Below are 26,851 nucleotides of genomic sequence, written 5' to 3'. Positions count from 1 at the left end.
CTGTGGTATTATTTATTTGACCTGCTATTTTCAAGAAAAGTCTTATTGTATTGTATTTATTTTTATGAAACCTGCAACTAAGAGAAAAAGATAAAGACAAACTTCTTCCTTTCATAATTTTTACGGTGTAGTGTCGTTTTTGGAACGGATGAACGCATGGTTATTGTGAGGGTGTGACGTACGCTTAGCACGGTGCCTGACCCCCGACCGCTCGAGCCAAGCTACCGTTGTGCTTGGAAACCTGGTGACTGCTGACCCGGTTGCCCGGTTTCCAACAGTGGGCATGACGGATGAGAATGGGAGCCCATTATGCACACCAGAGGAAGTGGCTGCCCAGTTCCGAGCTTATTACCAAAAATTGTACACATCTAGCATCCCTACTGACAGTGAAGCACTAGAGGAATACCTATCATAAATAAAAATGTCATGGCTAGTGACTGAACACAGGGAACATTTGATGGCGCCTCTAACAATTGATGAGATACGAGAGGCGTTGTGAGGAATGACAGCCAGTAAGGCACCAGGGGCTGACGGGCTCACAGTAGCCTTCTATAAATAATTTCAAAACCTACTGATTCCCCATCTGAAAACGCTTTGAGGAGATGGCGGAGTCTGGCATTATGCCACCCTCTATACACAAAACAATTATTGTGGCTCTGTTAAAACCGGGAAAGTCGCCTAGTAATTGCTCCTCATACAGGCCCTTATCCCGGCTTAATGTCGATGCCAAGCTCTATGCTAAAATTCTGGCTAATAGATTGGCTCTACTTTTACCAGGGATTATCTGACCAGAACAGGCGTAGTTTGTCCCTAGTCGTAACCTGTCTCAAAATCTTAGGACTTTGTTTGGTGCGGTACAGAGCTTTAATCCAGAAATAAAGGCAGCTGCGGTCTTTCTCGATGCCGAAAAGGCATTTAACTCCATGGAGTGGAGTTTAATGTCCGCAGTGCACCGCAAGATAGGAGTTGAAGATGTATTCTTTCGATTAGTGGCAGTATTATACACTTCACCCACAGCTAGAGTGAGGATTGGAGACAAAGTCTCCCAGGCATTCAGCATCACCCGGGGAACGCACCTTGGCTGCCCGCTGTCCCCTCTACTGCGATAGTTGTCGAACCACTGGCCTGTGCCATTCGTGAGTATCACGCACACAGAGGACTGAGATTCTCTGAGTACACGCTAAAAATTTCAAAGATGGTTCGTTAGCGAGCTGGGAAGAGTTACAACATCTAGACACACAGCCGGGGGGCACAGCATTATTCCATTAGTTCACAGCCAGGCAAACTTGGTGTGCCTTTATTGGCAATGATCTGGTGGAACCGCAGGCTATGGAGGCACTCAATACTCTTATCAAGGTCGAGGAACCTCTTCAGCTGATCACTAAATTTTACACTAGCCTATAAGACACTCGCAAGTCTGAAGTCCTAAGAGTAAGGTTGGATTGGCAGCGTGACTTGGGCACTCCTCTCAGCGATACAAAGGGGCAGTACTGCTTCGCCCGCACCAGGTCGGTTTCTCTTATTGGGAGACATAGACTTAGCCACATAAATTTCTTACACAGGGCTTACTGCACCCCTGAGCGCCAATTGCGGGATGGACTGGCGGAAAACTCCCGCTGTCACAGATGCGGTGTGGAAGGCGCGGGGTTCCGACACTTAGCTTGGCAGTGCCCTGGGATATATGCATATGGGAGTAGTGTTCCAGGAGTTGGGAACTATTATTAGTGCAGATTTAGAACCAGACCCTAAGATGGCACTTCTTGGGTGGGATCTCCCTATAGAGAAAAATTTGCGTCCATTGTTGGCTATCGGAGTCTTACTGGCTAAGCGCTGGGTGGTGCTGCGCTGGATGAGAGGCCCACATCCAAGAGTTAGAGTGGTATGCGGACATGCTGTACTGAAATACGCAGACCGATATATATAGCGAATTGCTTCCCCCAGAAGCCAACCCAGGAATTACTGGGGACCGTACCAGCCCTACCTTTTAAGTAAAACAGATGACGCAGGAACAGACCTACAGATTGCGACCAATGAGGCACTGTCACAAGAGACAGGAACATAAACTGTTGAGAGGCACAGGGGGTGGAGTCTGGGCTACACCAGCGGGGCCATTGAGTAGGGATCTGACCTCACACGAGCCATTGGTCAGCGAAGCAACATCATAAAACCACGCGAGATGATATTCTAATGTAATAGTATTAATTAATTTCCTTGAAAGCCTGATTTTATGCTTTTGAACATTATTGGTCTTTTGTGCTGTTGTAATCCGTTGTACTGATATGTTTACTTATGATGCTGCTGTGGCCTTCGTTGTATGTACTTTGTTCTATAATGACACCAATAAAAATACTAATAAAAATTAAAAAATGCCCAGCTGAATCAGGATGATAACTTGTATGCGGAAGTCCAAAATGCTAGTGGTCAGGATACTTCTCCCGACAGAAGATGTTGCCTCCTTTGATTTTGTTATACAAAGGGTGGTGGAGGTTCTTCATCTTCCTACTCAGGAAGTCAAACCCAGCGTCTTGACGAAGGTGTTGTAGCCTGTCCAGACGAGTTATGCACCCTGCCTTCTGTTCAATAATGCTCTTAACACGTTTTTAGGGACCTGTGCCAAACCTTGCTCAGGCCCACCTGTTAATCTACAGCTCACCAGGCGCCTTAACCTGACTTTTTGTGACCCTTTCTTCCTCAGCCAGCACCCCACTCCTGAGAGCCTTCTGGTGCAGACTTCGGCCAGCAGGGTAAACCTGAACTAGTACCGCACTACTCCCCTGTAGGATGCTGGTTCTGTTTATGATATTGCCACTAGGTGGTAAAATACCATGCACAAAGTCCAGGGGTTCCCCAAAAATATATAGGGCTCAATGTAAAATCCAAAGTGCTCTATTAGTGGTAGTGTGGGCGAGCAGCCTTCTGTCTAATGCAGAAGAGTGCAAGACATTTATTGCACAACAGTGATCAATAATGGACAAACTACTCAAGAAGGAAATCCAGACTAATTTAGAAAATGATACTTTGTTTGTACTTTATTTTGAGACCAGGATCTTTGCAATAAGGCAGGTACTTTTTTATTTAAAATACTTTGCACTTTGGTAAATTGACGCTTAAAATATTTCAACACAGTCCAATGTTATCCTACGGGAAAAACAATATTGTGTTTAACAGGTACGTATTGCACTTACAATCCCAGTCTTAAGAGCCAAACGTCAGCAGGGGCCTTGGGTCAGGTGAGTTCAAAAACTGCACTGCCAGCGGCACAGGTACGGCCCGGTGCGGAGGTCAAAATCGGAGTTTGGCCCAATGCTTTCCAACAGAGACAGGGCGTTCCTTGAGCCACACTGCTTGCAGGTAAGTAGATCGGTTGCTGGGGCCAAGCAATAGAGGTTAGGTTAAGCACAGGGTATCCACAAAGCAGCACCAAACATACACCACCAGCCACACAGGGGCGGCCGGGTGCAGAGTGCAATTTCAACGTCTGTCGCCCAATGCTTTTCAATCTGGTTTCTTCTTTCGACAAAGAGGCTGCAGGTATGGCACCAGAGGTCGCAGGAGGAAGACCAATGACATCAGAGGTAAGTGGTTATGTAGCGGTCATAGGGGCACTGTTGGTTCAGCTCACCGAGGCCCATGGGCTTCGGGTGCAGGGGTGCTGTTGGAGGCTTCTTCCTTCTGGAGCCATCGTGGTCGGGGGAGCCTCCAGATTTACACTGCAGGCGCCGTCATGGAGGGCAGCAGAGTTAAGCCAATGCTGGACACAACATCAGGATCGCTGGGGAGACTTCACTGCACAGGTGAGCCGCTATGGCGTTGGGTGCAGAGTGGGCAGGGGACGCAGAAGCACTGGGTTCTGCAGTCCATAAAGTAGGTTTCTTCAGGACAGGTCTGCTGTCCACAGGAGATTGGAGTCTTCTTCGAAGGCAGCAGCCCTCCCAGGAGTTTCAGAGATCACTGGCTGCAAGACCGGTCGCAGGTTCGCAGAAGCTGGCAACAGGCTGGTAGTGCTGGATCCAAGGTAGTCGTTTTTAGTCTTCTCTGCAGGGTCGTAGTCTTTCTTCGTAGTTTGTCACAAGTCTACTTTCTAGGTCTGGGGGAGCCACCTGAATTTAAATTCAGGAGGCGTTTTAGGGCAGTAGCAGGTACCTGGGGTGTCGACCCCAAACCAGGGGCTGCCTGCTGCTGCTCATGCAGATATGCCCTCACCTTTAGAATGGTGCACCCAGCCTTAGGACTGTGAGGCCTGCTAGAGGGGTGACTTACCTATGCCTTCAGGCAGTGTTAGCTGGCATGGCATTCAGGGAGGGTGCCATGTTGACTTTCTTGTTGTTTTTTCGTCATAGGGGCATGCAAGCTGCTTTGGCATGGTGCCAGTAAAGGGGTGGGGGGCACTTCAGCTCCCATGAGGCCCTCTTCAGCTCACAGGCCCAAGGTACACAGGGTACCATTGACTAGGGCCTTATAGGGGGTAGAAGTACCAATTGGGGATTTGTTTTTAGGTAAGAACACTGGCACAGGGGACCTGGCTGGCAGGGACCCTGTGTGCTACATTAGACACCACATCAAAACCAGGCAAAAAGTGGGAAGGCTAACCATACAAAAGAGGCACTTTCTCACATGACCCCCACCCCCAACGAAAGAGGATGCAACTAACCTACCCCTGGAGAGTCATCATCTGCTAAGTTGAAGAACCTTGAAGGGGCAAATGCATTGGCATGGGCAGTTCCATGACTGTGTTCCACCTTAGCAGCTTGGGATTTTCACCTGATAGGCCTGTGGCCTGTCTGAACTAGGAATTGAGGGCCAAACAGGTATGGCCCCAACTTCTTCAGGGCACAGACCACACCAAAGGCTTCTCTCTCTATGGCACTCCAACGCTGTTCTCAAGGGAGTAGTCATCTGCCTATAAAAGCCACATGTTGGTCATGTTACTCATCCTTTGTTTGGGCTAGGACTGCACCTACCTCCTGCTCAGAGGGAATATGCCTCGTTATCCCTCTTCCTTTTTTTTACCCCGCAGGGAATTACAACGCGGTTGTTACAACGACCGCGTTGTAATTCCGCATACCGTTACCCCGCAAGTCGGGGGGATAGGGGGTGCTGGATGTTGGAATAGTCTAATTTACTATTCCAACTCCGGTCTGCGCGGACATTAGGGAAGGTGTTGGATTTTAAATCCAACACCTTCTCCCCCCTCCGCAAGTCGTTGTTCCGACTTGTGTAGTAATGGTATACGGAATTAAAACGCGGTCGTTGTAACGACCGCATTGTAATTCCCGGGGAAAAAGTTTCGTGGTAAACGTTGTTTACCGCTCAGAGGCATCTGTCTGCACAATTAAATGCTTAGTATAGGGTTGTTGGAGCTACCCAGTCCTGAATTGTCTGGATCTTGGGTTGGAGTGGCTGAACTTGTCTTTCACCTACCAGGTGACACAAGTACACAACCTTTCCCTGCCCTATCTGACTCTTGCTTGCCTTGATAGCGAGGCCTGCACTTCTGAGGGCCTCAAGGAGCTTGCCAAGGTGATCCTTCCTGGTGGAGCTGTAGACAGCAATTTCATCAAGATAAGCTGCACTAAAGGATTTCAGCCCAGCAAGGACTTTGTGTACCAACCGTTGGAAGGTGGCAGGGGCATTCTTTAGTCCAAAGAGCACCACAATAAACTGTAAGTGCTCATTTGGGGTAGAGAATGTTGATTTTTCTTTTGCTCCGGGGGTCAGACCTATCTTCCTGTACCCAGGTGTGAGATCGTTGGTGCTCAGATCAATGGTACTGAGAGATATTTGGCTGCCCCTGACCTGTCTATTAGTTCACCTGCCCTAGGGATTAGATGTGCATCTGTCTTTGTCACAGCCTTGAAGCCCCTATAGTCTACACAAAACCTCATTTCTTTCTTTTCACCCTTGGAGTTAAGTTTGGGGTCTAAGACAACTGGGCTGGCCCAGGGGCACTCTTAAGGGTTCAATGAGACCCAATTCCATCATTTTACTGACTTCAGCTTGGATGCTCTCTCTGACGTTATCCGACTGCCTGTACATCTTGTTTTTGACAGGTAGGCTGCCTCCAGTGTCCACATCATGGGTACACCAACTAGTCTGACCAAAGGTCAGATAGAATAGCTTAGCATACTAACTTAGAACTTGCCTGCAGTCCGCTTGCTCTTGGACAGTGAGGGTGTCTGAAAAGGCCACTCCATCCACCGACCCATCTTGGGGATTGCTGGAGAGGAAGGAGATCAGGGAGAGGTTTACTCTAATTTTCCCGTCCCTCATCTGTGACCATGAGCATGGTCATATCAGCTCTGTCATGATAGGGCTTCAGGCGGTTCAGGCGGTTGATGTGTATTACCCTTTCGGGCTGTTTGCAACTGCCAAGGTCCACCAGTTAGTTGATCTTCCCTTTTCTTTCAAGGACAGGTTTGGGCCCACACCCCTGATCTTGGAGGGCCCTGGGGGCCACCGGCTCCAATACCCAAACCTTCTGCCCTGATTTCAGATCTACCATTGCAGCCTCTTGGTCATACCACTGCTTTTGCAGTTCTTTGCTGGCCTGAAGATTTTGGCTTGCTTCCTCCATGTACTCAGCCATCCTGTAACAAAGGCCAATCACTATGTCTTTTTTGGCTATTTGAGAGGTTTTTCCTAACCTTCTCTCACCAGACTCAGAGGACCTCAAAAACGGTGCATAAACAAATGTTCAAAGGGTGAAAACCGCACTCCCTTCTGTGGCACTTCCCTGTATGCAAAAAAACAGGCATGGAAGTAGGACATCCTATCTTCTGCGTTTTTCAGTGAGCCCAACAATCATGCCTTTCAAGGTCTGGTTAAATCTCTCCACCAGGCCATTGGTTTGTGGATGATAGGGTGTGGTGAATCTGTATTTCACTCCACACTCATCCCACATGTTTTAGGTATTGAGACATGAAGTTTGTACCTCTGTCTGATAACCAGCTCCTTTTGGAAACCAACCCTGGTGAATACATGAATGAGGGCTTTTGCCACTACTGGAGCAGTGGTCGGCCTTAGCGGAATAGCTTCAGGATACCTGGTGGCATGATCCACTATCACCAGAATAGATTTGTTCCCTGAGGCTGTTGGAGGGTCCAGGTGGAAAACAGTGTCGACCCCTACCCTTTCAAACGATACCCAAACCACTGGAAGTGGAATTAATGGGGCCTTTCGGTGGCCTTCTGCCTTTCCACTGGCTAGGCGGGTGACACACGACTGACAAAAGTCCTTCACCATCTGAGACATCCCTGGCCAGGAGAAGTGGTTGTCTAACCTACTCCAAAGTTTTGTCCTGGCCAAAGTACTCAGCTAGGGGGATAGCATAGGTCAAAGTAAGGAGAAACTCTCTAAAACTCTGAAGCACTACCATTCTCCTGGTTGCACCAAGTTTAGGTTCTGATAGACCTCCCTTGCTGGAATGGGTTCTCAGTTCGACTTCAGCTCAACGGGAAGTCTCCAAATTATTTTCAAGCAGTCAATCTACAGGAACAGCAAGGGACACAACGACTTCTTTTTGTCCAGCTACTTCCCCAAGTCCAGTGACCATAGCCATGGGATGGACCGTGGTGCTGTTGCTAGCATTGGTGAGGGGATAGGTCCTTCTAGTCAGGTACTGATCTGAGTGAACTAGCTTTGGGTCACCATGGTGACACTAGACCCTGTATCCCTCAGGGCCTCTATTCTGGACCCATTAATCTTGGGAAATTGATTTCCCACACACTAAGTTACATCTCCCTCAAAGACTAATGTTGCCTCAGTGGTGTTACTGACATGTTCAGGCCACATCAGGAATCCCATCTGGATGTTAGCAACTGCTGGTGGACTATATTTATTATTCTTTGTTTTACAGCTAAGGTCTCCAGTTCGGTGTCCTGATGCTTTACAGTCATGACACCAAGCTTTGTTGGGATCACAGTTCTTCCCTTGGTACCCACCCTTAGACTGTGTAGAGACTCTGGGCCCACCCTCCTAAGCAGGTTTTTTGGGGCTAGTAGAAGACTCTTATTATTTTTCAGGTTACCCTCTTTCCCTTGAAGGGGAGAGGGGGGCCTTTTTGGCATTTTTCTTTTGCTCTCCCCCACCAGTGTTAGTTTTGGCAACCCTTGTTTTGACCCAGTGGTCTTCCGTCTTGCCCAATTCTTGAGGAGAAAGTTGACCTAGGTCTACCAGGAATTGATGCAGTCTCTCTTGTTGACACTTACTTAAAATGTGCTCCTACATAATTAAATTATACATCCCTTCAAAATCATGTACCTTGTTACCACTCAACCAACCTCCCAGTTTTTCACTAAGTAATCTTCAAATCTACCCAGGATTGGCCTTGGGTTTTCTTGGCCTCCCTGAATTTGATCCTATATTTCTCAGTGCTGACTTCATAGCCCTCTTTCAGGATACCCTTCATGAGTTTACAGGATGTAGCATCTTTATCATTAAGTGTCAGGGTCTATCCCTGCACTTTCATGAGAACATTTGCCACAGGATAGCACTCCACAGCTTCCTGTGGACCTGTGTACTAAGATAGGCTCTCTGAAAAGCAGTGACCCACTGAGTGATATCATTGCCCTCAAAATATTTAGGGACAATCCCTTTGGGGATTTTGGAGTCTGCAGAGTCTACCTCCCTATTTATTATTTTGCTGCCACAAGAGGTTGGACCTAGGCCTATCTGAGCGCTAATTTTCTATGGCTAGGAGTTTACCTTCTAGAGCTATCGTCTTTGCCATTTTGTAAAGATCTTTATCTTCGGTGCCTGCTTCATCTGGGAAACTACTGGAGTCACTCCCACCAGAGGTGTTGCTATCCGAGAGGATTCTGATGGAGTCAGTGTTTTTTCCATCTACCTCCTCGTCTTCTGCTGCTTCCTCTCCAGTGGGGTAAGTTCTGTTTGCCAGGGCCTTGTCTTTATCTGCCAGCAACTGCAGGAGATGGGCTTTATTGGGTTTAGGACCTATGGCAAGTTTCCAATGCTTTGCACAAATCTTTAAGTTGAGAAACTTTAAGATTTACATAGGGACCCAGGTTGAGCTCCTGGCAGGTCCCTGCAGTCTCAGTGGTGTTTAAAATAATTGGGGTCCTATTGGAGGTTTACAAAATACTATATAGTATTTCTAAAGCCTAACTACTTTAAAGTATTTTATGTTTCTAAAACAGTGGGGGGCCTTAACCAAGGCCCTAACACTATTTTTAAACAATTTGTAAATAGTCGAGGATCGATATATAAACATAAACAACAACAAAATAATCTGTCTTAAGACGATTTTTAAATTTCCTCAGTGAAATCAGTTCTCAATCAAGTGGTACAACAAATGTCAAAGTCTTGTACTCCACCACCAATGTAGGAAGTTGGCCCTGTATGCGATGATGCCACTAGGTGGTAATAGCGTGCATAGTCCAGGGGTTCCCCCAAAAGTGTACAGGGCTCAATCGAAAACCCAAAGTGCTCTATTAGTTGTAGTGTGGGCTAGCAGTTGTAGGCCTAACAGTAGAAGAGTGTAAGACATTTATTGCACAACAGTGATCAATAATGGACACACGACTCAAGAAGATGATCCAGACTAATTTTTGAAAAAATACTTTGTATTTTATTTTAAGACCAAGATATTTGTAATAAGGTAAGTACGTTTTTAACTAAAAATACTTTTCACTTTGAAAAATCGGCACGGGGGCACAAAGCAGCACAAAACATACACCACCAGCTGCACAGGGGTGGCCAGGTGCTGGGTGGAATTTCAATGTCTGCCACCCAATACTTTTCAATGGTGTTTCTTATTTCTGCAAAGAGGCTGCAGGGGTGGTACCAGAGGTTGCAGGAGGAAGACCAACAACAGCAGAGGTAAGTAGACATTTTGGGGGCTCGTAGGGGCACAGTTGGTACAGCTTACCAAGGCCCCAGGACTCCAGGTCCAGAGTTGCCTTTGGACGTCTAAGTATTCTCACCGGAACCGGTCGCAGTTGGGGGTAGCATCTGGATTCACACTTCGGGCGCCGTCATGGAGGGCAGGAGAGGTCAGCCAATGCTGGACATGAAGTCAGGATCGCTGGGGAGACTTCACTGCACAGGTTAGCCATTCAGACTTGGGCCGTGGGCATCAGGTGCAGAGTGGGCAGGGGACGCGGATTCGGCGGGATCCGTAGTCCTTGAAATAGGTTTCTTCAGGGCAGGGCCGCTGTCCACGGGAGATTGGACTCTTGTAGGGCTGGGGGAACCACCTAAATACTGGGGAGACTACACACACTATTATCCCCCCCTCCTATGGGAGGGGGGCATAGACCAAGCCCTGATTGGAGGGGTTACCTCTGAGGAACCCTCTGGGTACATGGTACAATAAATCCCACACTGACATCAGTGTGGATTTATTTAAGGAGTAGTTTGGTACCAAACACTCCTGTGTTCAGTGAAGCCATCATGGTGCAGTTTAACTCGAGTTCTCGAGTTTCCAGCCCATAAACTCTTAATGGCTTCCCTAGCACTTAAAATATTAGGAAAATGGACCCCAATATTTTAGGAGGCGTTTTAGTGGAGTAGCAGGTACCTGAAGTGTCTACCCCAAACCAGGGGCTGCCATCTGCTGCTCATGCAGATATGCCCTCGCCTGTGGTATAGTGCACCCTCCCTAGAGGGGTGACTTACCTATGCCTTCAGGCAGTGTTAGCTGGCATGGCATCCAGGCAGGGTGCCATGTTGACTTTGTCGTTTTCTCCGTCATAGGGGCATGCAAGCTGCAAGGGCAGTGTCACGGTCCCAGTGAGGGGAGTCCCATGGAGCCCTCTTAAGCTCCTGGGCCCGTGGTACCCAAGGTACCATTGACAGGAGGTAGAAGAACCAATTGGGGACTTGTTTTTAGGGAAGAGCACTGGCACAGGGGATAGCAGGGACCTTGTGCATTACATTTGAAACCACCAGGCAAAAATTGGAGGGACTAACCATGCACAAGAGGCACTTTCTTACATGAGTCTTCGCTACAAGTCAGGTCCAACACTCTGTGAATGGTAGCTGCCTCTTAGAGTAGCGACCTAACGCTTTGGGGACCCAGTGGCTCAGGTATTGCCCAAAGTCCCGGAAGAGGCCTGTACTATTCTTTCTCAGGCCATGTAGGATGGTTGTGATGCGGGTAAGTTCACCATTCTTGTGGTTTGGACACCACCTATCCCCTTGGTAGGGCCTCTGGCACCATTGTGGCCCTTCACAGGCATTCCTGGATGCGGTCCACTGCCTTTCTGGGAAACGTCCAGGCCAGTCTTATGGGCATGCTATTTGATGGTTCTATCTTTTTAAGCAAACTCAGCACTGGAGTACTTCAAAGACAGCAGGGACCCTCTGCTTCCACCTTTCAGCTGCATCAGCAATTTTGCCCCGTCTGTGGCTATGTTGGGGGCTTCCAAAATATCCAACAACCTTAGCTAGCACAGCAATCACCCCAACCTTTTTTTGGCTGCGGCACCCACAGGAGAGGGCAATAGGAACAGCTCGCAGACCAGTCTTTAATTCAAAACACAACAACCCCCCACAGCTGCCACGCCCCCTAAGCTTCTTTAGCGTATCCTTGATGGTGAATAGCATCCCTGTCCGAGGCAGGATCCAACATTTTCTGCCAGGGTAGTGGGCAATAACTTCAGGCAAGTGAGTCCTGCAAATTCTTCAGTGGCGCTACGGCTTACCATTTCTCGAAACCCTGCTGCGCCTTCAACTATCTTTAGATGAAATGATGGAAGAACATCTGTCTCGCTCTTACAGTAGGAAGTACAGGCTTGTTGGCCAGAGGGGACCGGCACCAGAAGTTGGTCATGGTTGTTACTCCTGTTACTTCCTGATTCCGAAAAAGGTTCGAGGTCTCCATTCCATTTTAGACCTTTGCCCTCTCAATGCCGTTCTGTGGAAAGAGAAGTTCAAAATGCATACCCTAGCCCAGGTCTTGTCTGCTGTCGACCCTGTGATGTTGGACATGCAGTACGCTTATTCCCAGATCCCCGTCCTGCAGGCCCACAGGTTCACGGTGTGCCACAAGCATTTTGCATTTTCACTTCGCTATGCTCCCTTTTGGCCTTGGAAGCATCCATCGATTGTTCATGAACGTGATGGTGGTGGCAGCACATCTAACAGAGATGGAGGTCCCAGTCTTCCCCTATCTCGTTTACTGGCTGTTGAAGGCGAGCTTGCCCCATGCAGTCCTCACCCATCTTCAGACTACAGTGAACCACTTGGCATCCTTGGGGTTCACTATCAATGCATTTTCAGTGAGACTTGACTCCTTCGCAGATGCTCCCTTTCATCAGAGCCATTCTGGGCATGGTGCAGTTTTGTTCAGGTTGTTCGGGCAATGATACTGATGTTTCGACCTCTTTCCTGGATCTCCATGAGAATGACTGAGGCTGCTGGGATGGATGTCTTCCTACATCCTGCTGGTCATAAACGCCAGATGAGTTATGCAGGCTCTGCAGTGGGATCTGAAGTTCCAGTGGACGCAGCACCAGGGGTATCTTTCCGATCTGGTCCAGATTTCGGAGGAGTCTACAAATGATCTGCAGAAGTGGCTGCGGGGCTCGATTCGGGCTGCGACTGACTCCTCTTTGCCCCACCCGGAGCTCCCAGTGGTTACCAATGCTTTGCTTCTGGGTTGTGGAGGCCGTCTGGGAGAGGTAGGCATCCAAGACCTCTGGGTTTTGGCGGAGGCTCGGCTGTATATCGGCCATTTGGAGTTGAGGGCCATCCACTTGGTGTTGAAAGCCTCTCTGCCCTCCATCAAAGAGAAACTAGTGCAGGCGATCATGGACAAAATCCTCTCTGTGTGATAATGAACAAGCAGGGCCGGTGGAGTCGTGGACCTTGTGTCAGAAGACTTTGCTTCTATGGACAACGTTAGACCACCAGTGAATTTGGTGACAAACCATCTGGCAGGTTCCCTGAACTGATAAACTAAGCTAAAGTATTTGCAAGATCTAGAAGATCATGGTGTCTAAATTAATAAAATTTATTTTTTTATAAATTGATGTTGGATCTCCTTATTGAGTTTGTCTCTTTTATTGACTCAGTGTGTGCAACAAATGCCTAACACTCCCCTTTGATAAGCCTAAGGTTGCTCAACCACACTGCCACAAATAGAGCACCTTGGGTTTGTTAAAGCAAGCCCCTGTACACTAAGAAGGGATACCTGGACTTTCTGCACAGTGTACCTCATTTTGGTACTCTATGTAGAGAGTCCACTTCCTACAGATTGTCTCCTGGATGGTATTCCGTTTAAGCAATGCTAATAGAACCTTGAGGAATAGTGCAGAGCCCATTCCTCAAGTGCTGAAGCTGCTACAGCTGCATTACTAAGAAAGCTACCCATTGCTAACATTTGTAAAGCAGCCACTTGGTGGTCAGTAAATACCTTTATATTTCAATTGCGGTATTTGTAGTAATGTAATTTTTAGAAAATGGTGAACTACGGGATGATGTCCACAAGGTAAATCTAGGGGAGAAGTGTCAGGCCTTGTAAGCGGAACCTTTGCATGGCTTCAGTCCGCATTTAAAAAACACAAATGTCGATTTTCAATACCTGGTCCCAATACCCAGTTTCCCATGAAAAATAAAATGTAAATTTGAATAAACCAGTAAGCTGGTACTCAAAGATTGAATAGGTTACTATAGCGGGGGGACACCGCTAGCGCACACCGGCTCCAGGAGGGGTCATAGCGCTACACTGCATGCTGCACGCTGCACCAACCTGCCAGGCTCAACCACGCAGCGCCGCTGGGTTCCTGATGCTGTGACTGGACTACAGCTTCCAGCTTGCTCTGCTTCATCACCGCTTCCTCTTCCTGTGGGAAAGCGCCAGGAGGCGCACAAAAGGGAACAGCTCCCACAAAAGAGCGGGGGACACCGCTAGCGCACACCGGCTCCAGGAGGGGTCATAGCGCTACACTGCATGCTGCACGCTGCACCAACCTGCCAGGCTCAACCACGCAGCGCCGCTGGGTTCCTGACGCTGTGACTGGACTACAGCTCCCAGCTTGCTCTGCTTCATCACCGCTTCCTCTTCCTGTGGGAAAGCGCCAGGAGGCGCACAAAAGGGAACAGCTTCCTCCGCGTCGCGGACGCGCGCGGACGGTGCCGGGCGGAGCCCGGGCAGAGGGCGGGCCGTCTGTGGCCGTCTAGGGACGACGAGGGACGGGACGGGCCACCCCCCTTACGCCCAGGATCCAGGACTCAGGCTCAAAATGGGTAAGAGAAAGCTACCCTCCCCCACTGTGGGTGGTACACCCAAGGATAAAGTCCCCAGGAAATCTAACAGCATTCTCTCTTTTTTTGACCTTGGAGGTGGGGAAGTTGACTACTGAAATTGCAAGAACTGAACGCAAACTGGGGCTAGAACCATCGCTGAACAGCAAGGAGAGTACAAGCCATCCACAACCTGGTATCACATCTGTACCCCTTGAACCAAAAACTGTTATTGCCCCGCCTAAGGTGTCTGCGTTACCTCTCCACCCTACTACTGCTGACTCTAATGGGGCTACCCCCAAACCTTCTAGCTCAGCCCGCGCATGCAGAACATCAAGCACAAAGCAGGCAAAAAGACAGTATAAAAAAAGGAATACGCAGAATTACAAGGGAGGAAAGGGCACAGTGGGTTCACTTGAAAAGGCTATCAGAGACATGGTGGAAAAAGTAATCACTGACAAGATAGAGCCCACACTTACAAAAATAGCCTCAGACATCATAGACGTCCTACATCAGTGCGTCGATGGCATCTTAAGGAAATGTGAACGCCTGAATGTATGCCACAAAACAGCCGACCCAGCCACTTTTGTTTTTAAAGGTAATACACCGGCGGACCTAGGTACCAAATGTCCTCAACCATACTTTGGTACTAAAAGACCAAGGGAAGATTTCCCAGTTGCCAGGAGTGCTGCATCCAACTTGCCCTCTGGACCAGCAACTACCACGAAAGATATCCCTTGTATAACAGGAGTAACAAATAAGCCTGCTGCTCCTGCTACTATAGGCCAACAGAACCTACCTAGTCCACCCAAACCTGTTCGTCAACCTTTTATTAACTTACCTCCCGAGGCTGCCCCTTTTGTAGCCATTTTGGTAAATGTTCCCCCACTCAAGTCAGGTGAACATGAACATCCGCCCCAATTGCTAGCCAGGGCTAAGTCCTGGGCAAATTCGACCTGCTCAGGAGACAATGAAGTTTCCAATGCCATTATCTCTGTTCGGCGGGTGGGCTGGATCGGGCGAACTAATAAATCAACTGAGGGAGACTGCTTGATAATCAACTTCAATAATCCGGGAGAGGCCCGTAGATTACTCTGGGATGCTTCACCCCTAGAGGGCTTAATTGCTGGGCCCCGTGCCGTACCCCTGGGCTTTTTCTATCCCAAACCTAGACCTCACCCTTTTTCGAACGTGGGTTACGACCAAGGCAGGGGATTCGATAGGACACCTAGCTTGCCCTCCCATCTCGATAACACTCAACCAGAACCAGACTATAGCTGGTCCACGATTAATAGGTTGAGTAATCATAAGGCGGTCACATACATTCCAATGTCCCTTAATAGCACTTTAACCCTGCATAATAGATTCACGCCCTTGACTCAGGCGGATGAACAAAATTGACGCCCAGTCACCAATACCCCTATGCCCAGACAACCTACAGGGAACTGTCCCCCTCTAGGAGTTCCCAGCAGAAGGCCTAAACTCATAAGCTGGAACATAGCCGGCCTTCGCTCAAAAAGGGAGGACAGTGTTTGGCTGAACCTTCTGAACCAACATGACATCATAGCCCTACAAGAAACCTGGGACTGCAATAGCGATTTCTGGGTTCCTGGGTTTACATCTTACTTTGTCCCAGCTACTGGATCCTCCAGTGGAAGGGACAAAGGGGGCCTTATGATCTTGATTACTGTCCAATTGGCGGGAACGGTTAAACAAATAACCACTAACTCCCCCAACTTCTTGTGTCTAGAGATCAGCTTAGCCAATGGTCACAAATACATTCTTATAAATTTTTATAACTCTGTAGCAGACGGACACTCTACTGAGTATCTCTGTTCTCTACAGTCTTTTCTGATTAATTTTAAAGAACGCCAAACCACTTTGTTGCACATTATAATTATGGGGGATTTCAACACACATCTTTGCAGGCTTTCCTGCCACATTGAAGTCACTGACTGCCCTACCTCAGGCGATTACCAACACTTTGAACACAACCCTAAAGGACTGGCACTAGAAAACCTCCTTGCGAACGTGCACCTCTACGAACCGGGGTTCAACGCCTACAGTGAAAGGGTTATGACATACAGTGCTAGAAACTCCGATTCCATCATTGATTACATCTTTGTTTCCCCTGGATTATTAAGTTGGGTCGTCTTTTACAACGCAGTTGTGGCCGCGTTCAGTGACCATAACCCAGTCATCCTTGAGCTTGCCAGTTCTGCGGGCCTACTCAAGGAGGGAACAATCAAAATGCCCGAGCTGGCTGTGCGGCCCACGGACCAAGGTAGAAGGCTGAAGTGGTCCAAAGTAGTTCCAACTGAGTTCTTCAAGACTCTAAGCAGCAAAGCCCGCAATGAATTAGACATCTGCCAAGACAACTCCAAACAGGGGGAGGATGTAATCACCGCCTTTGATACTTTGTGTGCTTTAATTTCTGACGAACTTACAGTTAAATCCAGGAAAAAGACTCGACCGACTAAGGGCTGGTTTAATAAAGCCTGCTCGAAAGCACACACTTGCCTCCTGAATGAATTAAAAAAATCACCTAGGGACAGAGGGGAAGTTGCCAGACTAAGACAAGAATACTATAATATCATTCATGAACGTAAAGAAGTTCTTAAAAAGGATGCCTGGGCCTCACTAATGGAAAAGGCCACCTTAAGAGACAGTTCCAGCTTCTGGGCCATTATAAACAATCCCCTGTTTTCTGGAGAAGCTAATGATATCCTAGAGGCCAACATCAGTGAGGAGGACTGGTTAGCTCATTTTAAAATCATCTATGGGAGTGACCAAATATGTGAAACACCTACTATCCTCAATTCTAACTCCCCTAAGCCAGCACTCTCCTTTAATATGGAAGAAGATGAAAAAGCCATAACCAACACAGTAGGGAAGAAAGCGCCAGGCCCAGATGGCGTCCCAGCCGATATGTTCAAGGCAAATGTCTCTTTCTGGGCTAACATTTTGACCAACGTCTTCAATGCCGCCATGAAACATAGCTTGCCTGTCTCCTGGTCACATGCCACCATCATTCCAATCTTCAAGAAAGGCCAGAGGGGAGACCCGAGGTGCTACCCCCCATCTCACTAATCGACTCGTCTTTCAAAATCTTGGGGAAAGTGATACTGGCAAGGATCGACGAGTGGGCTGCCAGCAATAACATCTTATCAAATGCCCAATACGGGTTTCGTAAGGGGAGAGGGACGGAGGACCAGTGCCTCAACTTACATCTGATCCTAGGCAAATACACAGTGGCATCCAGCGGATCAATCTACCTGGGGTTCATGGACTTGTCCACAGCCTTTGACCTAGTGAATAGGTCCAGGCTGTGGGACATCCTCCTGGAACTGGGGATGGACCCTACCTTGGTTCATTTTCTGGCTGAGGCTCATCGGGACCTAGAAGCGTCCATTAGGATGACGCCGGAAGGAGTTTGTACAGCTGGATTCAAGTCTACCAGAGGGGTGCGACAGGGGTGTATTCTCGCCCCAATGCTATTTACACTCTATATTAACCACCTCGAATCCACACTGGAGCTGGCAACACTCGACGTCCCGCGTTTTGGCGGACTGACCACCCCGGTCCTCCTTTACGCGGACGACGCGGTGCTCGTGGCACGTACTCCTCTTGGGCTACAAAGACTATTGACATCCTTCGATGCCTTTATGACCTCCCTTGATTTAAAAATCAACACAGACAAGTCCCATGTTATGGCTGTAGGCGGCAGAAAAAATAAGGACTTGAAGACCTTCTACTGTGCTAATACTTCTATTTCTAATGTGAGAACTTTCACCTACCTGGGGGTAGTATACGACGATAAGGGCACATGGGCACCTCAAATATCCGTCAAAACTAACGCCATGAAAAGAACAGCAGCCGCCATTGTCGGCTTCTCAAAACGTCTGGGTGGAAAGCCAACGGAAGCAATGCTGGCACTCTACAGAGCGAAATCAATCTCAGTAGTAAGGTACGGGGCTTCCATCTGGGGTTATTCCAACAACATTGAACCAATACAGATGGAAGAAAACAGATTTCTACGTATGCTTCTAGGATTACCTCAATCCACAGCCACCTTTTCTGTCCATATGGAACTAGGCCAGGGGTACATTAGTGACACCATCAAACAATCCCCTATCTTGATGTGGTTAAAAACATGGCTGAACTCTAATTTAACTCTGAACCACACAATTATGAGAGACTGCCTACTTCTGGACAATATGAAAAATATCCCGTGGCTAGCATATATTAAAAAAACACTAACTTCCCTGGGCCGCCCAGATCTCTTCCATAAACCAGACTGCATCGTTAAGAATGACCTGGAATGGTTCAAAGTGACTTTTTCCCAAGTGAGAGAAATGGAGCGGAAGAGCTGTGAGCTTGAGAAACCCACTGTGAGGGAGCATTATATTTCCAAAACTACACCGGCCATTGAACCTTATTTAACAGTAGTGTCTATTCCATTACATCGCTGGTTATTAACCAAACTAAGACTTAACCAGATTCACTTTCTGTTAAATGACTCGAAGGTATGGGCCAAGCCAGAGGACTTAGCGGCCTGCAAATGTGATGGTTTTTCTCTGCAGGACACTGCTCATTTTATGTTCTTCTGTGGTATATATGATCTGCCCAGGAAAAAGTATATTGTTCCATTGCTTAAGAACAAGGGGTTCGTGCAAATCAAGCCTGCCCTATTTTACTTAAAAAAGTTAGATTCACCACTAACTATGTTTAGTGTCGCTAACTTCCTGGTAGCTGCCTTTCGCCTTAAAAAACGTTCTGAAAATAGTTAACTTAATAGTTTTGACAACACCCGATGTAATTATCGAAAAATTTCTGCATTTTTAAAAAAAAATTTTTAAATATTTTAATTGCTCTATTTTAACAGTGACTGCAACCCGATGTAACTGTACCCCTTAATTATGTATTTCATGTCTACGTGCTTTTTATGATTCGTTATGAATCGAAATAAAGTTGTTTTGAACCTGAACCTTGAACCTGAACCTGAACCTACTATTTTATAGAGCTGAATTGTTAATAGAAAGTCTTATGCCCATTTTGATCTTTTAACTCCATTTCTGCTTTATAGGGTGGAGAAATCCACATGTCGGATGACGCTATTCAAGATATCCTACAACAGACGGAGTCTGATCCAGCATTTCAAGCACTGTTTGACTTATTCGATTATGGTGAGGTTTTTTTTTTTTACATGCCATTTTCATTGGAATTTTTGGAACGGGCAGTCTTTGGGAGGTGTCTATTTTCCTCTTTCGTGTTCTTTTTGTTTAGAAATAGCCCCTGACACTAGGTGCACCAGTCATGACATTGTGAAATGAAGGTAATAGATAGTTGCATTATTGCACATCCCTCTGCTCTTTTTGTGCTTATAGATCAAAGCATTTCATGCAGTGTAACCCCACTTTGGGAGGTTGGCATGCTACAAAATAACATTTGACATTTCTTAACAGGTTTAGGGCCAAATATCCTCCACTTTTTAAATCACTTCTTTCATTAGCCTGAGACTCTGGTAAATTTAAAAGTAGACAGTGGCATGGAGCTGAGAAATATAGTAAAGGTCACGCTTTCCTGAACCCCGTCGGGGCCTAGTGGAGCTGTCTGCTGGGCTCAGTTCCATTATTTAGCTCAAGATATTAGCTAGGAGGTGATTGCTGACTTGGATTGCAGGGTCCTATAGGGTTTGGACATTGTGTCAGTCGCAAGAGCACCCTCCTGCACTGATAAGAAACCAAGATCGCAGGTGCACTGAAATGGACATTGGCAGTGCTGGAGCATATCTAGTGAAGGTGTATCTTCCAAAGAGCAGAGTTTTAGGGACCCTGTTGATGAATACAGAGACAAGCCAAACGTATTTATCTGGGACGAGCTCCGACTGAGAAGGTTGATCAGTGCAGCAGGTAGAGAGGCAGATTGGTAGGGGAGGCAAGCCATTTGTGGTATCAGCAAAGGATTGGCTACAAGGAGAAGGTGACACGTCATTCATGGAAGCTGGGCAGGGTTGGACCAACAGGCTGCAAGACAATTTATTTGATCATACCTTACAAGAGGAGGAAAATAATGATGTAATGATTACAAAAAGGTTGAAGATGATGGGAGCGCTAGAGGTAATTGTGAAGAAGCCTGAGAGTGTTGTGTTCATATGTTGTTGCCTGGAGTGGACTCCCAGTTGGGAAAGGTGAATGCTAAAGTATTAGGAGCTCAAAGAGCAGTTAGTTTGTGAGTGCTGGCAACAGTGACAAAAAACTGTAATCCACCCTAAGCTTCATGTATGGTGGTATTTATATAGAGTTGGTGAATGACCTGCTTGCGGTTGATGTGAGAATAGAAGCTCTAGAGGGCTTGAGGAGCGCTGTGAACATCCTCTTCTTAGGATTCCCCCCTGCCCCGCTCCTCCCAACCCCCACTGCAGTCTTGAATTGATAGCCTTTTTTCAGGGGACCTGACACCTCTAGGTCACTTGTAGCTATTGTTAGTGAGGAGAGCCTTCAGACAGCCCTCTAAATTGCCCAGATCATTTGCTGCCTCCAAGTGGCATGACCATGGTGGTGCTAATTAACACAGTTTGGTGAGTTCGACTTCTTTGTAGGAAGACTTCATTGTTCGGTCCATCTGAAAGAGACACGTTAGTGATAGATTCCTTACCTTAGAATATCCCCAGGCGTCAGACTGGATCCGGAAAATTTTCGTCAGCAGTACCCTTGTGCGTCGGTGGGCATCGTCGTGTGGCTCCGCGTATGTCCGAGAGAGAGCGGTACTCCTAGTTAATGTTTTAACTTTATTTCGTGAGACTTGTTTCTCTTGTTTTTTCGAGTTCTTGACTTTTGGTGCAGTACAGATGCCCGGGTTTAAGTCCTGTCGGGCCTGCTGTCGGAACATGTCGGTGGCTGACCCACATGATGTGTGTCTCTTCTGCTTGGGGCACGCCCACAACCCAGAGCCGTGCCCCGATTGTCTGGCCATGGCGCCGAAGGATTTGCGTCTAGTGTTCTCGGAAGTTGTTAGAGGTCCGGCATTCGGTTCCGTGGCGCTCACGATCCCGCTTCCGCAGAAGGGCAAGAGGCAGGTCGCGGGGCCGACACCACCGTACGTCGGAATCGGGGACAGGTAAGTCAAAGCACCATAAAAAATCAAAGAAGTGACGCCGCTCTTCGTCTACCCCTCACCGGTCGCGGGACAGGGTGGAGGAGGCGGGGGACACTCCCCCGCGGCTCCGGTGGAGCCTGCGTTATTGCCTGCGGCCTACCCGGCTGTACGCGACTCCGGAGGAGATACAGGTATTCGTGTTGGCCATGGGCCGTTTATTTGCCCCATCAGGTCCCTCCGGCGCGCCTTTGGCCCCGTGGACCTATTGGGTGGTTCCGGCCCCGTACCGCTGCCTTTAGCCTCGCTTAAGCCGGCAAGATACCCTGTGGCGCCGTGGGGCTGGCGCCAGACACGGCACCATTGCCTCCAGGTCCGGACTATTTCAAGCCTGGGTTGGTTTATTACCTTCCAATCCCTATTCCAGGTGGAGAGTTTACCCCCTTTCCCTGGGCCCCTCGCCCTTACCGGCCTCTTAAACTACCGGTGGACGAGGGAGAGTACTGGGAGGGGTCTGAGGACCCTCTCGCAGCCCAATGTGAAGACGAACCGGAGTGGGAAGGTGAAGTCGAAGGTTCAGGCGATCTGGATTTCTCTCCGCACCCTGGTACACTGTCTTTCTTCCGTGGCCACGGAGGAGATGGGAACTTTTCCTGTGGTGTAGCGTAGAGCTGCTGAGGCTCTTAACCTTGCGCTCCCTTCCGTCCCTGTTAGGACTAATCTCCTGACTGAGGTGCTGCAGCCGGCGACCTCCTCCACGGAGCCGCTGCTGCTCTTTAATGACACGCTTTCAGACATTCTGTTAAGCACCTGGATCAAGCCTAACACAGGGGTTCCTGTGGATAAAAGCACGGCGCCATAGCCCGGCCCCGGGCGATCCCAGTTTTCTCACGAAACGCCCAACGCCTGGGAGTCTGGTTGTCCAGGCCTCTGCCTCTCCCAGTGCATTCCCTTCCGCACCTCCGGATAAAGAATCTAAAAAAAACTTGAGCAGTTTTGGAAAAAGATTTTCACCTCTGCCTGTTCTGGGTTAAGGGCGGTCAATACTGCGTGCCTCTTAGGCCGCTATTCCCACTCTGTGTGTGACACTGTAGCACAGGTGCTGCCTCAGTGTCCGGTAGAAGTTCGAGCGGTACTCTCCCAAGCTATTTCGGAGGGGAGAGATGCCGCAAAATTCACTATCCGTTGTGGTCTTGGCACAGCAGAATCCCTAGGCAGAGGGATTTCCACTACTGTGGCGCTAAGCCGTTACGCGTGGATCAGAACCACTGGCTTTGTTGGACATGCCTTTTGATGGCACACGCCTCTTTGGTGACCAAGCGAATAGCACCTTGGACCACTTTAAAGAGTCCCGGGCTACGGCCCAGTCCTTGGGTCTTGCCACCACGCGTGCTCCCTCGGTGTCTACTTTTTGCTCCTTTCGAGGTCAGGGTCGAGGCGCCCAAACGCGTTCCTTTCAGAGCCGCCGGCCTGCGCAGCCGCAGTCTCAGCACAACTGGGGTCGAGGTGCCTGCCGAGGTGGCTCACGGGGCCAGCGGGTGGGTCAGTCCACCACCGCCCCTGCTGCCGCTGCCTCAAAACCTTCCTAGTCCGGTGTTTCAGGCCCACCAGACGCCAGTGGACGGCAGGATTCACCATCACCTCCCCCACTGGTGCATCATTACTTCAGACAGGTGGGTTCTGCAGATAGTCCGATGGGACTACTCCCTCCTCTTCGAGACTACCCCTCCAGGCATGCCGCCCCAGTTCCACCCCATGTCAGGGGATCACTTGGCACTTCTCTGGCAGGAAGTTGTGGCCCTCTTGGCCAAGGGGGCCATCAAGCGTGTTCCGACGCCAGAAGTAGGTCGTGGTTGTTATTACCACTACTTCTTGATTCCAAAGAAGGACAAGGGCCTACGTCCTATCTTAGACCTCCAGAACGTCAATCGCTTCCTCCGGAAGGAGAAGTTCAAAATGCTCATGCTTGCTCAGGTCTTGTCTGCCCTAGACCCGCAAGACTGGATGGTAGAGTTGGACTTGCAGGATGCATATTTTCATGTTCGAGGCATGTGGGCTGCTGAATTCATATCTGTGCATAGATCGCCGCCTAGTGTTGGGTCCGGATGTTTGCACGTTGTTGTCCTGGAAGAGTCTTCGAAGTATCCTGGGATAGGTGACTCCTCCCCTGGACTACAGTGCGCATGGACATCCTCTCCATCCTCAGATTGTTTTTTTCCGCCATTGGGTTCGGATGTGCTATCTTAACTCAAGTTAGGAAAAACTTTGTCGAGGCCAAAAGGCCTTTAGTTCGCGTCGGTACTGTTTTCTCGATCGGTTTCGATTCTACCTTTGTTAGCTTACTAACTTTCAGAACCGACTTTTCGTATCTTACCTGCCCATCGACGACACCGACGATGGAATCGAGGACACCATTCAAGAGGTGTCCGGTATGCAATGCGAAATATCCCCACATCGACGTCCATCCGGTGTGCAACAAATGCCTTTCGCCGGACCACGACGAATCGACATGCATGGCCTGTGCCCGGTTCCGTTCCAAGAAGACTCTACGGAATCGACGAGCGGCGAGACTCGAAGCGCAGCACGCGGCACCGGCCCCGGCAGACATCTTCAACGCCGAAGATGTCGAAGAATTGGAAATCCTACCCTCCAGTCCCGTTTCCGAACATGACTCCGGTTCGGACGACGTCGACGAATCACTCTTTCGCAGAGATGAAGACGACACCGAGGTAGGAGACTGCGATGAGGCCTTAGGGGCCGAAGAGAGTAGCTCCAATGACGAGCAAGGCCTACCCGTTCAGACTGAAGAGAGCCCAGTGCCACAGTCTATGGCTCCGGTCGAGGGATCGCCTTCGGGCCTTACCCGAGACCTATCCTGCAGTTCTTCGGCCCCGCCCTCGGGCCCGGCCTCGGACGTTCAGCGGCAGCCATTATTACCTAAACCGGCTGGTTTCCCTTCTTCCAAATCGAAACCGAAAGCTGCACTGGTTCTAATGAAACCGAAACCGAAAGTGGCGCTGGTCGGATCGAGGCCTTCCACACCTTCGACGCCAGCGACACGCGTCGGCACCGAGCGCACCAAGCGAGACTTCGGTGCCGAACTTGAAGCGGCCGACGTCGGAGTCGGCATACGGAAAAAGGCCCTCGGTGCCACCAAACCTGCTCGGCTCTCGGCGCCGACGCCATCGACTCCGACACCAAAGGTCACACTGCCTGCTGCGCCTCACATCGCTTCCACGGCAACACCAAAGCCTCATGCATCGAAGACGTCGACGGCCATTCCCGCCACTCGACTCGATGACCCACCGGCGCCGAAAAAGTCCACGGCCGCCTCCACAGACCTGGTCGGCGCTAAGGCCTCGAAAGCGCTCCAAGTGCGACCCGTTGCGGCACAAAGCAGCAAAACCAAAACGGTCCTCCAGGACACGTCGGGCTCCGGCCCAATAAAAGCTCCAGCAGCCTCTTCGGCGCCAGCCAACATTACTTTTGGCCTGCCTCCATCCACGGTCCCGAAAATGTTCCAACTCAGGACACGGGTCACCCACACCACGGTTACACCTGCTGAGACGTCTCCGTCACATCACATCGACGCCCACACCGGCAGGATGACTATCCACGAACGGAGGATAACTTCGGAGCCACCTTTGGACCCTTTCCGGATCCCACTAAAAAGAAAGCTGCCTGTGGACTCAGAACCTGTGCTTTGCGAATCTTTCAACTCGCCCTACCAGGATCCACGATCATTCTCTCCCACACACTCCGACACGGATGCGTTGGAGGACTACATGGGTGACCAAGTCCCCTACCACGGAGACATAGACCCTGATGACCAGCAGGACCCTGATCAAACTTGGGGCGACCCTGTAGACCCAGGTGCACCTCTAGATGCACAGGACCCACAACTCTATGGGGCGAAAACATCTCCCACAGAGGACACTGCAGCGTTCAACGCTCTTATTGAACGTGCTGCGAATAATCATGGAGTGCAGCTTCACTCTGACACCGTGGAGGACGACTTCCTTATGGACACTTTCGCATCCTCAGAAAGGCATGTAAAAACTCTGCCCATGTTGAAAGGGGTCCTCAAGCCAGCCAAGGACATCTTCAAAGAACCCACCAGGGCACGGGTGATAAACCCCAGGATCGATAAGAAATACAGATCGGCGCCTGGGGACCCTACTTACATCAGAGGCCAATTACCACTAGACTCAATTGTCGTAGCGAATGCTCGCAAGAGGGCACACTCGCAAACGACAGGTGACGCTCCTCCCCCGGACAAAGAGTCCAAGGTGTTAGAGACCTCTGGTAAGCGAGTTGCCGCCCAGGCTGCCAACATATGGCGCATAGCCAACACTCAAGCGCTCCTCGCTCGCTACGATAGAGCGCACTATGACACATTGGAACACCTACTCCAACATCTCCCTGACCAGTTCAAAGAAGGTGCAGAAATTCTTATCAGAGAGGGACAGCTACTCACAAATGCTTCCATCAAGTGTGCACTAGATGCCGCTGACACAGCTGCCAGGGCCATAAACACGAGCGTCATGCTGCGACGACATGCCTGGTTACGAATCTCCGGATTCAAACCGGAGGTGCAAAATAATATACTCAACCAGCCTATCAACCCCGACTACTTATTCGGGCCGGAGGTTGACACCACCCTTGAGAAAATAAAAAAGGACACAGACACTGCAAAGTCCATGGGGGCTCTCCAGACTCAGTCCTTTCGAAGCAGCTCCTTTCGTCGCCCCGGAAATAAAGGAGCAGGTAGAGGACAGGGGTCACAGCAGACATACAACAAGGGCAATACACAAACCACCTACGATAAAAACACCCGGGGTGGATATCGTGGCTCCAGTACAAAGGGCAGAGGACGCGGCTACGGCAACACCAGGTCCTCCCCCAAGAACAAGCAGTGACGCCCTCTCCCTTCCTCCCGACCACATAACACCTGTCGGGGGAAGGCTACAAAGGTTCCTGTCCACGTGGAACTCCATCACCACGGACAGGTGGGTCAAAGATATTGTCAAATACGGTTACTGTCTAGAACTAACCTCCACTCCACCCACAATACCACCAAGAAACCGTCCTATGTCCTCAGAGCACTTAACGCTCTTACAGCAGGAGGTGCAAAGTATGCTTCTAAAGGGCGCTATAGAGGTCGTACCCGTCCACGAGCAGGGTACGGGAGTGTACTCCCTCTACTTTTTAATACCAAAAAAGGGACGGGTCACTCAGGCCTATATTAGACCTGAGACCCCTGAACCGGTACATTCTTTCCGAGCACTTTCACATGCTCACTCTCCAGCAAGTCCTTCCGCTTCTCAAGCAGGGAGACTTCCTAGCCACGCTGGACCTCAAGGATGCGTATTTCCACATACCCATTCACCCCTCACACAAAAAATACCTCAGGTTCACTGTTCAAGGGCAGCACTACCAATTCAGAGTCCTTCCCTTCGGCGTGACAACAGCACCCAGGGTTTTCACGAAGTGCCTGGCTACTGTAGCGGCACATCTGCGGAGGCAGCACGTACACGTCTACCCCTACCTG

At 49.3% G+C, this 26,851-nt stretch overlaps 1 protein-coding gene across 3 annotated transcripts in view; it reads left to right on the top strand.

Annotated features, from left to right (window-relative positions):
- The window catches only part of NPAT (nuclear protein, coactivator of histone transcription), a 352,831-nt gene that overhangs the window by 92,615 nt on the left and 233,365 nt on the right, over nt 1–26,851 (top strand). For all 3 annotated transcript variants that reach the window (XM_085621511.1, XM_085621512.1, XM_085621513.1), the window contains exon 11: nt 19,292–19,391. In XM_085621511.1, the coding sequence (XP_085477637.1) occupies nt 19,292–19,391 (100 nt within the window). The remainder of the gene's footprint in view (nt 1–19,291; nt 19,392–26,851) is intronic.

Source organism: Triturus cristatus, chromosome 8 (genome assembly GCF_964204655.1).
Source record: "Triturus cristatus chromosome 8, aTriCri1.1, whole genome shotgun sequence".
Lineage (NCBI taxonomy): Eukaryota > Metazoa > Chordata > Amphibia > Caudata > Salamandridae > Triturus > Triturus cristatus.
The sequence above is the reverse complement of the archived record's forward strand: the minus strand, read 5'-3'. Positions and strand labels throughout refer to the sequence as shown.